This window comes from Rhea americana, unplaced genomic scaffold (genome assembly GCF_003343005.1).
Source record: "Rhea americana isolate MKP2758 unplaced genomic scaffold, rheAme1 scaffold_89, whole genome shotgun sequence".
In the NCBI taxonomy this organism is placed as follows: domain Eukaryota; kingdom Metazoa; phylum Chordata; class Aves; order Rheiformes; family Rheidae; genus Rhea; species Rhea americana.
The window spans coordinates 2,440,869-2,455,975 of record NW_028187077.1 but is presented as its reverse complement, the minus strand read 5'-3'; the positions used below and the strand labels follow the sequence as shown (position 1 = coordinate 2,455,975).

At 39.0% G+C, this 15,107-nt stretch overlaps 1 protein-coding gene and 1 long non-coding RNA gene across 2 annotated transcripts in view; one reads left to right on the top strand and one right to left on the bottom strand.

Annotated features, from left to right (window-relative positions):
- Window positions 1-445: 445 nt before the first annotated feature.
- Window positions 446-3,388, bottom strand: MAD2L1 (mitotic arrest deficient 2 like 1). The gene is made up of 5 exons (XM_085323884.1): window positions 3,243-3,388; window positions 2,938-3,084; window positions 2,707-2,827; window positions 2,037-2,140; window positions 446-1,290 (listed from the first exon to the last, which is right to left on the bottom strand). The coding sequence occupies exons 1-5, from the start codon at window positions 3,316-3,318 to the stop codon at window positions 1,118-1,120; spliced, it is 621 nt and encodes a 206-aa protein (XP_085180010.1). The 5' UTR covers window positions 3,319-3,388; the 3' UTR covers window positions 446-1,117.
- An 87-nt stretch (window positions 3,389-3,475) lies between these two features.
- LOC146584896 (uncharacterized) overlaps window positions 3,476-15,107 on the top strand; it is a 148,635-nt gene continuing 137,003 nt past the window's right edge. The window contains exons 1-3 of the long non-coding RNA XR_014898107.1: window positions 3,476-3,506; window positions 4,319-4,413; window positions 10,945-11,018. This is a non-coding gene — a long non-coding RNA (uncharacterized LOC146584896). The remainder of the gene's footprint in view (window positions 3,507-4,318; window positions 4,414-10,944; window positions 11,019-15,107) is intronic.

The following is a 15,107-nucleotide window of genomic DNA, read 5'->3' as shown; positions in this document are numbered from 1 at the left end:
TTCACAGCTCTCCTTATGAAAGGGTTTTCCTTTCACAACTGATCATGTAACTGCTGGGAAGGTCTTAGTACAGGCCTATATCTTAGTTAAGATTTTTCAGACTGTTAACAGAGCTAGTGCAGTGGAAGAAGTTAAATGAATTCTGTGAAAATGAACAAAAGCTGGAGTAAGAATTCAAGAGTTCTGTTTTACCCATCCTATGATGGAAATAATTAGGAATTTAAAAAACATGAAGTCTTGTACCTTCATATACAGGTAACATTGATTCCAATGATTATCTACACCATCAAAGAGTGACTAGGGGAGAGTTGTGTTAACATTCAAGTGTTTATACAATATTGTGTAGTCATCTTTTCCTTTTTTTATATGTTTTAAGTTTCCTTATATAGAATACATARACCATCCAAGTGATGAAGCAGCAAACTTTGAAATAAAGAACACTGTGCAAGTTTTCAAGCTTTATTCTATAAAAACACAAATACAGACATAGATAATTGACAGACACTGAAGAAATAGATATACACCAACCTTGAACAGCCCCAAAACTACATAGTCCAGAAAAGTCATTTATGCACAAGTTCTATGCATTTGATTTTTCTGATGAACAGCTGCTTTCAATGGTTCAGTACAAGTAACTTTATACACAGAAATTTTCTGTTGATTAGAATTTCTTTTCATGTTACCATAAAACAGACCTTCACTATGGAAAACTGGTGTGTAAGAGCAAGGTTTTTAAATGCCAATAGACTTTAAGAATGCTAATGAAACATAATATATATTAATTTTAAGGTTCTGTAACTTGAAARTCTTAAGTCAGTTCCAGCAACTGATCCTACCTTTAGGTAGCATCTCTAGCTAATTCAGCATAGCCTAACACACTGTTAACTYAGTGCATACTGTTCAGTATGAAAGTGGTCTCTAATGATAGTTAAATCTTTATATACCTCTTGAAAAAGGTGACAATTTAGACTAGCATGGCAGCCCAGTATCTGTAATCATGGACGAGTGCTTTGTCTTTCTGYGTTATACTCTTGTCTGAACCACAATAAGAAGATTCTGTTCATTAGTTTCACATTGCAGCTACACCAGGCAGGATACAGATGACAAAAATCACATCTTAAGGAAATGAATCCTTCTTGTAAGCTACCATACTATTCACTTTGTGGATTGTGGTGGTGAAGGAGCGAAGACGAACCTCTTCTGAATTGGCTATGAACTGTGGTCCTGACTCTTCCCACTTTTCTGGCACTGCCAAGTCTTTATCTGTGTAAATCAGCAAGTCAAAGGCACCTATAAACAGAGAGGAACAAGTTAACAGTAAAGCGTGCATAAAAAATCAGCTTGTTTGAAGATGAAGTGCATCTTCTGAATATGAAAGTTTAGTAAAGTTTAAGAAATTAAAGTGATACTACTTATGTGAAAAGTAGTATGTTTGGAAAGTCCTTATTACATTCATGTTAATAGATAGTTTTCTACTTAAAGATTTGATGATTTACTTTTTTCCTCTCCTTTTTTAATACACATATGTYAAAGCAGCTGAGTTCTATACAGTACTCGCTTCAGATCGATTCAGTGCTTTGTATTTATAAAAGTCTATTCACAGCTATAGTGATACAGAATTCAGAGTTCAATTGCTGGTTTCATTAAGCTAGTTAAACCACTTTTAGTTCTGTCATTTTGACAAAGTTTAAGTATTTCAGGGCAGAAAGTACGACTAGCGCCTTCAAATGAAGTTTCTAAGCTCTTTAATGAGAGAGTATAGTATTCACCTTAGGGATTTTYACTGTTTGTTGTATAATAAGCAGTACAGGATAATTCTTTGGGATGAAATACTTGATCTGACATACCTTCTCAGTATTGTGCACAGTTGTAGGAGATGTGGTCTCAGTTTAACAAAATTTAATCCCATGTCAGAAATGCTAAAGTGACATTTCATGTTGTAGTAAGAAAACTAATTTTACAAGTCTTTTCTAAAGTGGAATTTTTTTTTCCTGCAAGAAGTGCTTGATTTCTCTAGGGAGGTTAGGAATACTCACATGCAGTTTCCAACAAAGGCAGAAAAGTTACTGTGGCAGTTATTTGTCTGATAACAGATCGAATTTCATCCTGAATAGCTTTCTGAGATTTTTCTCGGGGTGCACTAGAAAAGAAAGCAAGCTTTGTTAGGGAAAGAATCTGCTACTGCACTGACAGCTTTCTAATACAGTTTTCTCTCAAGCTGCCATTGCTCCCATTTGCTGTATAGTTTTGTATAGCTGTGACATTCATTCATTCAAGTCTTAGGTAAACAGGCTTAGAAAATAGATTTTTCACTTTTTTGTTYTGTGAAGCTTCACAGTACTTGCAAGGAAAGTCAGATGCTGAAACCTTCAATCTGGAGTAAATGACAAAGTATTTTAGCAGAACTAATTCTTTGAGTCCTGTACCTGATGACTATTTTTTGTTTTATTCAAGATTAAAAACCAAAATTTTTATCTGGTACTGTTCTTACTGCACACAAGGATTATTTATGCTTCAGTACCACAACAGCTGGTTTACAGAGGAACAGAAGGAATAGCAGTAAGCTAGGTAGTAAGTTTGAAGAGACATCTCTACTCATATTGGGAAAAGCAACAGGTAACAGTGCAGATGCATGWAACAGCTAGTAGGAGTACCAACGAGTAGGCTGTGTTTCCTAAGCAGGTGCAGAGGAATGCTGGTGCTCACCTCTCATCCTTCGCAGCTTTGTCACATTCTATGTCAAACTGCCACCTCTCAAGAACCTCGTTGTTTTCAATACTGGAGATCACCACCACCAAGCGCTGCACAATGCACTTGTATAACCACTCTGCAAGAAGCCACAGCAGTGAGAAGAAAGATAACGGTACAACTGGGAGGCTCAGCAGCCTCCCGTCCCGGTCGCCCGTGCCTTTCCCCTCCTCTCTCTTTCCCCCGCACCTTTCATCTGCTCCACCACGTTGTTGAGGTAGTTCTTCAGCTCGGGGTCGGTGGTGACGAGAAGGGTGAGCCCGTACTTCTGGACGCGGGTGAAGGTCTCGGGGGGGTAGATGCCCCGCTGGTAGAGGATGCTGTTGATCCCGTAGGCTGCAACACACCATGGCGGCGAGGTGAAGGGGGTGGGGGGGCGGCACGCGCCCGGGCCAGCCCGCCCCGCCCCGCCGCCATGGCGGCCCAACCGCCGGCGGGGAGCAGCCCCCCTTCTCCGCCCGCCCGTGGCTCCRCGGCCTCCCGCCACCCCTTACAGAAGAACTCGGCGACGATCTCGGCGCTGCCCCGCAGGGTGATGCCCTGCTGGTCCCGCCCGAGCTGCTTGGCCATCGCGGCGACGGGCCCAACCGCCGCCGACCTCCGCGCCGCCCGGTTTGAAATCAAGCCCCGCCCCCACGCCCCTCTCCGCGTCGTCAGCCCGCGCACGCGCGCTAGCCGGGCCGCGCCCCCCCCGCCGGTCCCGCCCCTCCGCGCCCGTGCGCCGGCCGTTGGGCAGCCGTTGGCGGGAGTGCGCATGCGTAAGTGCGGCGCGGCTGGCGAGTAGCCGTTACGGGGTGGGGGTTCGCGCCGCGCTGGGGCTTGGCGGTGTTGGATGCTGTGAGGGGGGTCCAGGTGCGCCTGCCTCTGGGACGGCGGTGCGTTCGCCGCCTGCCTCGCCAGAGCACATCTCCTCGTGGGGAAGCGGGGTTGCTTTCCCGTGATCAGCTGAATAAAAACGGTTACTGGGTGCAGGTTCGGCAGCTACTGGGGGGGGGGGAGAGAAAAGGCTTAAACGTGTCACTGGCTTTGAGTGCCTTTGTACGGGTGTCGAGCCGTCATCTGTGTCTGGACTGAGGGAGGCGCAGGTTGGGCTGAGGGAATGTGTCCTTCCGTGGAAATACTCTTGGAAGTTCGGGGTCCGAGGTTAGGTACATTTGTCTGTGTGAAGGCACTTTTGAACATAAGAAATAATGATTCTTTGTTCTGCTGTTCTAACCGGTAATCCAAGCTCTAGTGGGAATGAAGGGAAGCAACTAAAAAAAGTATTTGCTTCTGAATGAGGTTTAGTAGCAACACGTTAAGTCATGTAATAGCTATCTGAAATAGAGTATTCTGCAAGGACTGCCAGGAGTGGCAGGCAGGAAGAACCTAGGTAAATAGGACAAAAAAGACAATTTCTCCTGAAAACACAGAAAAGCAGGAAGTAAGCACTTAGAAAGGTTGGGGACCCACAAGTTCATCTCTGTGGACATATATCCATACTTCCCCCCATGTCCCCCTGCCCCCATCAGGCTGTCATGGTGTAGGGAAATTGCCAGCTGGTCAAAACACTTAAATCCTATTATTACAGGGACACCAAAGAAGAAGACACTGCAGTCTGTTGGTGACTCTCACAGAGAGGAAACACTGCACAGATTAACAGGAAGAGACCAAGTGAAACAGCAAGTAAATCTTAAGTTTTGGAATATTTAAATAGCATCATGAAGAGGGGAAGCCGTAGCTTACTGGGATGGTAGCTAGGTGGCCAGTAGTGAGTTGATACATCAACGGGCAAGGAAGCATTAAGTGAAAAATGAATGCATACGTTGGGCACAGAAGAGCTGCAAATAGAATCTGTCCCTGGATTTTTTATTTTCCTGGAATGTCTGGAAAGAACAGACACTACTGTCTGTGACATACCTGTATTAAATGCCCTTATTAACCTTGAAAGAAACTAATCAGAGCAGTCTTAAAATGACAAAAGTCAAAATATTTTAAACATAGGTTAAAATCTTTATGATCATTACAGTGCAGAATGCCAACGGCTAAGAGAGTGAATTGATAGTGAGATTGCTTATTTTGTCCTAGTAAAATTCTTCTCAAAAAACTAAATCAGCAGGGACTTTCTGTCACTACAAAATTTTCCACTAGGAAGTATCAGTTGCTTCAGGGTTCATGCTGCTGTGATTAAAACAAATAGTATTGTCCTGAAACCATATGCTGAAGTTCTGACAAATCTGAATAATCTTGTTGTTATCCTAGAAAACTTTATGCTGGATCATCATCACTAGTGATTGTGTTATGCATTAGTTTTCTGAATAAAATGTTTTCTGATTGAGTGTGGTGTACTTCAAATGCTGTGTTAGGAAAGCATTGTTAGTGTTGAAATGGGGTTGCTGTTAATATCAGCTATTTTCTTTTAAACCTTAAATGCTATCATGCTTTTCTTCTTCTATCCCAAAATGATCTCAGAACCTTTCTTTTTACACTTGGTTTTCCATCTGTTTTGTTTTCTCTGAGAGTTCTGGAGGGCTGTCCATTTTTGTGATAAAAAGAGCTTGAAAATGCTGTTGCATGAGGCCAAGCAAGAATATTAAAACTTATGATCAAATTTACGCATTTCTTCTTCAGCTGGTTTAAAACAGTTAAAACAAAATGAAAGAAGAAAAATGCCTGTAGAAGCAAAATTCAGCTAAGCATAGCTCTAGTAGATTTTTAAGAGTCTTCCAGAGCAATTAAATGAATTGGTTTATCATTGGTTTCACTGTGTTTGTTAGGTGGCTTGAAGATCTGTTGTTGATATGACTATATGTTTAGCAACAGGAGACTTAAATTGCATCTTACTTACTTCTCTCAAGATTCATTTGAGAGGTAATGAGAGGCAGTAGTGATCCCCAGTACCCCTATTACAGCTCTAGGCTGCATTCAGTGAACCTAATACATGGTATTTCACAGTGTTTTGCATCACTTCTTTATTCCTGATTCTGTACTACAGTTAACAGTGGCTTCTGTCCCCTGATGTGCTCCCCTGCCCCCCAAAGCCCCTTTGCATTGTGCAGTTTGCATTTTTCTGTCTCTGTAGGGGAATACATTCACCTTTTACAGTATGTGTCACTGTTTTTCTTTATATTTCTCATATATACTGAAATATAATCTAATGATTAGAACTGTGTATGTTTAATACTTCTGAATTTCTTTTGTAGTGCACAGGTCTTAACATTTCTCTTTTTTTTTCCTTTTTTCTTTTTTTTTAACGTGTATTATTTTTCAGTAGCCAATTCATTAGTTCTGAAAAGTTCAATCTTTTTAGTTCATGAAGTAGCATCTTTCTTTTTCTTAATCCTTGTATTTCTTTTGTTAGAATGTTCTCCATCTTCACATCTTTTCTATCTCATGTTATCCAGATGTTCCTGTCCTCCCCGCCCCTGCCCCGCTCAGTAATTCACTTACATGAAGGTTTAGTTATTTGACAGCGTTTGTTGTTTTTCCTTCACATTCTCTCATTATCTCATCTTTGTTTCCCCATTGCAAGTCTGAACCTTCACAACACTTGACTTCATTTTCTTCACTTTGTTTAGGTCAGTGTCACTCAGCTTTTCTGCCAGGTCAATCCAATATCCCCTAATAGAGGCATTTGGAGAGTGTGTGCTCATCTGTCATGTAATTAGATTTGCAGTCAGATTTGCGCCATAGCCCAACGGCCCCATCAGAGCACAGTGTTGTCTGATGGGGACATATGTACGTAAGTCCTTTTGTCATGCTACTGAACAGGCATGTTCCATGCAATGATGGTGCCTATAGGCTGTGTTTAGGGGATGTCCGGCTACATGACAAATGGGAGGCTGCAGGGCACTAAAGGAGAACAGCAGGGAGACTGCTGTGGGTTAGTGAATGATTTGTGTGGCTGACAGCCTGCTTCCTGACCAACTCTGAGGGACTCTCAGGAACGAAGATGACAGGCTGAATTATACATTCTGGCACACCATGAGTTGGCTATCCTTGCTTTAATTATCTCACACGGAAACCTTAATTTTCATGAGGAATGTGAAATCCCCATTGTATTTAATTTAGTTCTCTTATGATTCTTCAGTCATTGCTCTGTTTCTCAATTACAGCTTCATGTTACAACAGATTTTTTTTGATTCTCATTCTGTGGAAGGAAACGTCCCCAGTTTAGCTTGTTTTCTTTTGTTAACACTTAACAATTGCTTTCCCATGGTAATTGTCAATGAACCTGTGACCATCCAAATCGTTGGTACTACTTCACTTTTCTTTGAGGCAACTGAGGTCATACTACCATAGTCATTCAGTAATAAAGCATTGAGTTATTGAGATGTGTTTTTTTTTTTTTTTTTTTTTTAATCTCAGGATAATAAAGACAAGCCCCTCCTTTCAGTGTAGTAAAACAGTCTGTAAAATGAAAATTTTCTTTGCTACAAAAGTGTTCTTATCACATTAACAAGTTGTCCTGTTAAGCCTCAGTAAAAACTAGATTTTCCTGAGCAGAGAAAGGAAGTTTTACCCTGGCTAACAGCTGTAGTGCTTCTCCTTTTCTAGTAGATCTCAATCGCTTTAGAGTTATTTCTTCCTACACTTTGAGGAGATTCTCTGCTTATGAGCCCATAGAAATAGCTAACCCTTTTGCCTTCTTCCCTATTTTTTATGTGTCCCTTTGGTCTGCCTAGGGTTTTATAATGGTGCCCATTGCTGTAGTTACCAGCTCTCAAAATTCATGGCAGGTGTCGAGCCCATTCTTGTTCTATAGGTTAGACTTTTGTTCCCTTCCTTCCTCGACCCAGCTTGTGGTATTTGTTGATCATATGCCAAATGCTGTCTGTTCCCCTCAGTGAGCTGAGACAGTTCTCAGTGTACTAAGCTTCCATGGTTTCAGTGAAATTGCTGTTCAGTCCTCTGCTATAGGAGGGAGTGTTCGTTTGGGTGGTTCCCAGGAGGAGCTTTTCCTGGACACAGGGTAGGCTGCCAGCACAGCCAAGTAGTACCACTGTTCCCTTATGTAAGAGATATTTTCAAATCTTCTAAGTCTTCAAATCACTTAGAGCATGCGTGAGATTTTTTTACTGCCTTTCATTGTGTCTTCACAGCTTTCATCCAGGATTTCTTTGGTGATTTATTATTATCTGGAACTAACTGTAAAATTAATGTAAAACACTGCACTTTTTGACAGGCATTTTATTACTAAGCTCATTTTGTTTCAATTTCACTTTATGTTATGTTTTTAACAGCTGTCTTTTCAGGATAAGTACAGGTACTTTTTATCAACTATCACAGTAACTTTTTAATATTTCTTTTCAAGTTGGCTAGTGCTATTTTTAAAACGTAAACCATGAGATATTATTATAAGTAACTATACTGCATTTGTATAGCTGAACTGTATCTTCAAAAATAAGTATGATAATAGGAGTAATGAGGGAGTAAGAAGGAACCTTAATTAACTGAAGAGATTTGTTTATGTCAAACAGACTCTATTATCTTCCTTCTGTAATGTTTTTTCAGTATTGAAGGAATGATGCAACTGGGAAAGATTGTATCGAATGTAAAATATTCATTAAAAAGAAATTGACTTTAAAATGAGTCAGTATGTGCTAATATGCTGCATCAGAACCTCAAATAGGGTGAATAGAGTTCTCAAGGGACTTCCTCATTTTGGTTTTGAACACAGTATAACTCATTTTAAAATTACTTTTCATTTTAAAAGTTATCTGCAATCCTGAGTGTGTTTTTGATGTTAGACTTATTCAATTGACAACTTATTTCTTCTAGAACAAAAAAATGTTATGTATTTCTTCATTTAAGCCGATATAATTCACCACCTAGCTTGAAAGGAGCTACAACTAGGTGCTGACCTTTCTTTAGAGTGATAACTTTTTTTGTCTATTTTGAAAGTTTTAAAAGATACTTCTGTGTAAAGGCATTCAACTCCTTCTCTTCTTTAAACGAGGACCTGACATTTTTCTGAAATATACTTAAGAAGTAATTTTTTTGTAGTGGCTTTACATCTCTCTAAACTACCAGGAGATGGCACTACATACATACATTATCTGCATTTGCTTGCGTTGTCTTGAACTACAGCAAACTCGTTTTATAGTTACGTACTGTAGTTCAGACAAGTTTTAGATGCATTTCTTTTGATAGTTTTTAAGATGCTATTGGAGAATGAGGGAAATACTTAATTTGAAATAAGAAAATAAAACCATTCTGAGGTGAATTAACTGTAGTTACATTTTTAAAGGCTTGGTGTTTTTTCCTACTCATCATCCATGCAAAGTATAGATGACTTTCCTTCTTTTTTACCTTTGACTAAATATTCTTAATAGTGTAAATTGGCAGTCTAAGAGATGTAAAAAGTGCAGACATGAAGGTATTTTTGTTTATGCAAATTCATTTCATTTTGTAACAGAGTTACGGTGTGCTGCTTTGCACACCTTTAATATATACAATGACAGCTTCTTCCACAATGTATCAGTCTTGTTCTGAAAGCCAAGTGTTAGGACAAATGTATGGTTCACTAACAAACCTTTGAGATACCAGCAAGAGAATATGTGGTGTTTATAATTTTAAATATATATTCATACAATTTTTAAACAAAATAAACATTTTGTGTTGTACTTCCAATAAAAGATTTCTGCCACTGACTGTGTTGAAAAATAGGCAATATTTGTGTGAAAATGCAAGTTTCATCTTGCCCCTTAAAGCATTTAGTGAGGATGCAGCTACATCAATTGTATCAGGATGCCAATAGTCACTGCAAATTTATCCAGAATTTAGCATGGAGTCTTTATGTGCATCATTTATTTCTGGGTTAGTTTGTGTTATTTATGGAATTTGAACCCTACAAAAGAAATGTACCACTTTTGTTTAAATAATATTTCTTTCACACTTCTCTGTATTTTAGAGAAAATAGATTTCTGGTGTAGTAAAGGTGGTGCTACCTGTGTTTGAAATGGTACCATAGATTAACAATGCTGGCATGGCTCTTTAAGGGGCTTCTTAGTAAATTGTGGGCAAAAGCGGCCCAATTTTAATTTTTACTTTTTGTTGGTGTTACTCTAAAACCATCCCAAATGATCAACAAAATTACAGAGTTTATGCATTTTTTCCTGCATTTAGATCCCCAGACAGATTAGGTGCCGTGTTGTCAGAGTGATAGTCATTACTGAAAATGGGTATCCACAGTTTTCAACAGCTTAAGAAAACAGGAAAGAATGACTTTTAAGTGAGATGTCCATTCCTGTATGTAAGGAGGAAGTTTTTAAGAGTATGTAATATATTTCCCGCTTCCCCCCAAAAACCCTATTTCACATGTTTTGAGATTTACGCATAACTTTCTTCAAAGAAAGAAAGAACAAATGACCATGAATGTGTTATGACAGTGAGATAAGCTAAAAATTTTTATGAACTACCCAGGCTAGATGGGAGCCATTATTCTCCATCTCTCTGCCTGTCTCTCTCAGTGAAGTTTGCTACCTTGGGAAGTTTAATCCTATAGCGTAGAGACAAATGCCTAACTTCTGAACTTTCTGTGGTGTCCCCGTCAGAACTTTCCTGCTCTTGCTGGTTAATAACATGATTGATCTGTGAGTAATGTGGAATGTTATGTCAAAAATGCCTTGATCTGAAAAATTGGGCAATATTTTTTTACTTACATGGATAGCTTAAAAGTAAGTAATGATGATGTCTTTGCACAAAACAGCATCAGGCTGGATGGTTAGGTACCTTATGGGGAATATCAGGAACAAAATCAAGCTTATGCAACTCACTCCTTTAACTGTAGAGAGGCTCATGTCTCTCCAAATTCATTACATAGATCAATAAAAAAAGGGAAATATCCTCTTTTTAAATTGTTTTTTAATGACATTCAGCAAGTAATAAATAGTACTCAGCTGTTTTCTTAGAGTTTAACAATTGATCTATTTTCAGTCAGGCTGCTGTATAAGAAGCCAGGGAAGACTCTATTTGCCCTTTAACAAAGACAAATCAATTAAACACAGTCAGTGGGACCATTTGCAAAGTGACTAGGAAAACAAGTGAAAAAAGGATTTACTAGAGCAATTTGATTAAAATCACTTCATTGTCTAAATCACTAATGGGCCCAGGAGGGCCTGCTATTCACTGTTTGTTGTGTAAGCCAGTACTGGCAAAATTTTTAGAAGAAAAAAATAGAGAAGTTCATGCTAGTTATCTTCATCTCTTTCACAGTGGATGGCCTCCTCCAAGCCTCATGATCTGTCTTTGCTCRGAGCGTAAAAATGGAAACCAGATGGCTTTGTAATGTGAGTAGCAGTTTGATGCTAATTGTTCCTTACATCTCCCTTCCCTGAAATCTGATTTGAGTGAAAACATGGCATTATTGCACAAGGTGAGCTATTCCTTGGGTGTAATCTTACAAAGTTGGTGGGCAAGTCCAACCAAGGGACTCTCAGGTTCAGATCACTCTTGCTACTGAGGAAAATACATTGAGCTATGACAAAACTGTATTTCGTTTGTGTTAGCTGAATGATTTGCCACCTCCTTGATCTGATTTAAGTCTTTAAAGGTGTTAAAGATGATGTCAAGGCATAGGAACTTGTATGTAAYGAAGCAGCAACCTAAGCAATGATTAAAGATTGACTTGATTTCTGTGTTGTCAAAGAGAGCAAAAAATTATCATAAATATAAAAAAAAATCATAAAATGCAGTATTAGAGTTACTGCAGTTGTTGCAAAAATGCAGCGTAATCTGTAAAGTAGGAAGGATTATGCAGACCATCTGTTTAATGAGAGGAAATCATTGGGTAATTACTGATTAACTTCTTATGTTAAGGGGTGGTGTCGCTGCTTTGTTGTGCTGCTTGCTTAAGCTACCTATTGTCCCATGGTTTCTGTTTTTGCTACACACTCTCTCTGGGGACCATGCAGTGTGACTGAATGATGCTTTGCAAGGTGAGGCTGTGCCTTGTGGCTGCTGCAGCTGGGAGTCAGCTCTCCTCTGTCCCATTTCCATTTGTTCTGGGGATGGGCTAATCAATTTAGATGGCAGGGTTTGTAAGTCCTCTGCTGAAACTTAGACCTAAACTGATTAGCCCAGGTTCAGACAAAGTGGCACTGATGGTGCCCACACTTATTTAATGCTGTAGCATGAAAACAGTCTCACATGAAGTCTGAGATTCAGTAACTTTTGCTTCCAGAAGAGATTCAGACTCTCATCTCTCATGCCCAAAGAAGTGTTCCAGTCATCAGGCTTTAGACCAGTTTGTCTGGGGAACATCCTTTATCCTATCTGCTGAAACAGTGCTGCAGACAAAAAGGGAATTAAAAATTCATGTAGAGACAAAAGGGCAAAGGAAGAAGTTGAGTTTTTAATAGTCAGACCTGACAAAGAGAGCCCAGAACTGCAGTCCAACTCTCAAATTATTTTTATTTCACATATTTTATTTTCTATTTATTTTCACTTTGCTTAGGCTTTTAAGTACCAGTAAAAATTAAACTTACTAAAATTTAAACTCTAATTTAAAGCTCTGATTTAAACTTGTCAGAAAACCTCCTGTAATCTTTCTTTTTAATGGCTGGTGTGTTTGTTTATGTGATATTTTTGGTACAGCCTGTCATGTCTAAAAAAAAAAAAAAGAGATATTAACAGGAAGTAATAATAAAGTCATGCTGCCTTGGTGATGGTACTAAAGTTTAGAGATACACGTTCTGTAAAAAGAAACATCACCTGTTGTTATTAGTTAAATCATTTCCTAAAATGCTGCAAGATGATTTGCCACATCTGCTTGCTGCCTATGCTAATTTACTGGGTGAAATATTCTGTGTGTTTCTGTGTTCTCTTCAACACACCCAAAGTTGCTATAGCTCTTCCCACGCAGCAGCACAGCCCGGTTGCTGAACTTTCTCTGCCAAAAGCTTTATCTGGTTGTAAAAGTCAGTCTCCGGTTACTGCCACAAGTGGATTGTGCGTTAAATTGGTGATGTTTAGATTTCGTCTTTATAGTGGCCTTAAGTTTACTGTATCCTTGTGCACGTTTCTTACTAGGTCACACACATAGATTTACAAGCAGTAAAAATCTGTGTTGACCTGAAAGTTTTTACACGTTACCCTTGCTGCTCTTGAATTATATTGATCAAGGAGATGTCACTGTTATTCATGAAGAGTGAAAAAGTATCTAGCTAAGTTCTCTGCAGAAAGTAGATGACGTGCACATGGCTACCGCTTCCCCCTTGGCAACTGTGCTGATATTTCATGAAAAAAACAAAACCCACTGACAGTAACAAACCAGCAGCAGTGGCCACTTTACATAAATATTTTCCAACATTAAACAGGACACCTTAGAGCCAAAGTACCTGATCCTGTTTCTAATGGATGAGTGTAGTAAACAAAAGCTTTGTATAACACCTTAAAACATGCAGTAAACAAAAATGGTTTGACAAAGATGACCTCCATAGAGGTGCATTCTTACTAGTAAGCAAGAAAGCGGAGCTCAGGAAGCACTGGATTTGCTCTCACATTCTCACTTACCCCTGACTTGCTGTGTGGTGTTACCTCATTTTTACTCCAACCCCCTTCTTCAATTTCACCTTGTTCAAGGTGGGGCTGCAGTACTCATTGTACCATAAATAACATAAGAGTATAAAAGTTTTTGTGGTATTTGTCTGGGCACTGCTCATCAGTCACCTCTGCTTGAGACACTTGGTTTGATATGCATACTCAGCAGAAGCTGAATTTTACAGCTGCTGAGCCCAACTAGAACTGCAAAATGATTCACTTTGAATTTGCAAGGAGAAATAACAGTTGAGAAACTACTGACTGCACACTGTTTTGAGACTTCTTAAAGATTTAGGTGAACTGTTTAGGTGTTAGTAAAAGGCCTCACTTCCTGAGATGATGAGTTGTGGTTAAATGTGATTTAGTCAAATTTTCCTATTTCAAAGCTCAGGAAAGTCAACTGCAACAACTTTAGGAGATACAGAGCAGCTCTTTTCAGAGCTGATATGACCACATAACTTGTATTCGTATGCAGATGGCAATGGTTGCTTTTGCAGAGCTTCTGAGAAAGCTGTAACACACTTTTTACCTTCACAATTCAATTCTTTGTGTGATTTTAAAAGGATTTTGGAAAGTTTGATTAATCTCTAAGTTTCAAAAGGTTTTTGACTCATATATTAATGAATAATTATCACAGGTTTGCCCAGGTTTGGATAAAAACAAACATATACTGGCTTGAAASAAAATATTCTCTAGGAATCTAAAAATCATTTTTAGTGATTTATGGACTGCTGTTGCCAGTATTTCCATGATCCTGTTAAAAATGAGTGTTTTTTCTGCAGTGGCCAATTTTTGTGTTTTAAATAAGTAAAATGTCAATTAAACTAAAAAAAGTCTAAATCATGTATATACTAAAATTGGCCACAGCTTTCTGGCAGATTTTATAAACCATTCCAAACTTGTCTATGTATGAAGAAAATGAAAAACAAAGTTCTGAATAATGTAAAGAACTGCGAAATGTGTAAATGTTATATGAGGCCTGGCAGTGAAACAGTTGCAGGTAAATCAAGTTCAAAGTATTCCTCAGTTGTATTTAATATATGTTGTTTATATTAGTCTGTGTCAAACATGTTCTTTTATATATGTACTTTCTCTGGTGGATCTGGTGTTCTTTTTCTGTGATGCTTGTGGCAGGTAATAGAAGCAAAAAAGTTGCGTATGTAATTCAACATGCATTTATTCACAACACGTTGTTCTAGCACTTTGAAGGAGATACAGAGTTTTACTGAACAGTTATGTCTGCAGGGGGTAGGCCTCAGAATCCTAGTAAATCAGTTGTAGCTTTTTAATTTTTTGGTCTTTCTGCGAGCATTGCAGTTTCTTTCTTTGGGTATCAGGTACCATGGGTGTCCCATGGGCTTTGGGCACAAACACTCTGGGATAAAGAAATCTCCTTTGTCTCTTGGCAGAATTAAGCAAAGAGTTCACAGGCTTACCATCTCCTACACACTGTAGAAAGACTTGGAGTCTCTTCTCATGAAATTTGGCAGAACAGGGGAAACCTCAGGGATCTTCAGTAAAGTTAAGCCTGCAGATGCATCTGTTTTTCTTGTTTCTTCAGAGAGAGGCTCAATGACCTCTTCTCTGTCAGTGACAGCACCCAGTGATGGGAAGGTCAGCAGTAAAGTTTGGCACTTTTCTAAAGTGTAGACATCATAGGTTATTTCTGTCTAAGAAAGCAGAACACCAAACACAATACCTTGCCAAAGCGACACTGAAGTGAACTTRCAGGTGTCCCAGTAGTGGCAAGAACCCTCGCTGGTTTTGTAATGGAGTGTGCGACTGTGGTCTGATAGCTGGATACTGGACTAGACCGTCTTATATCTCCAAGTCTCTTC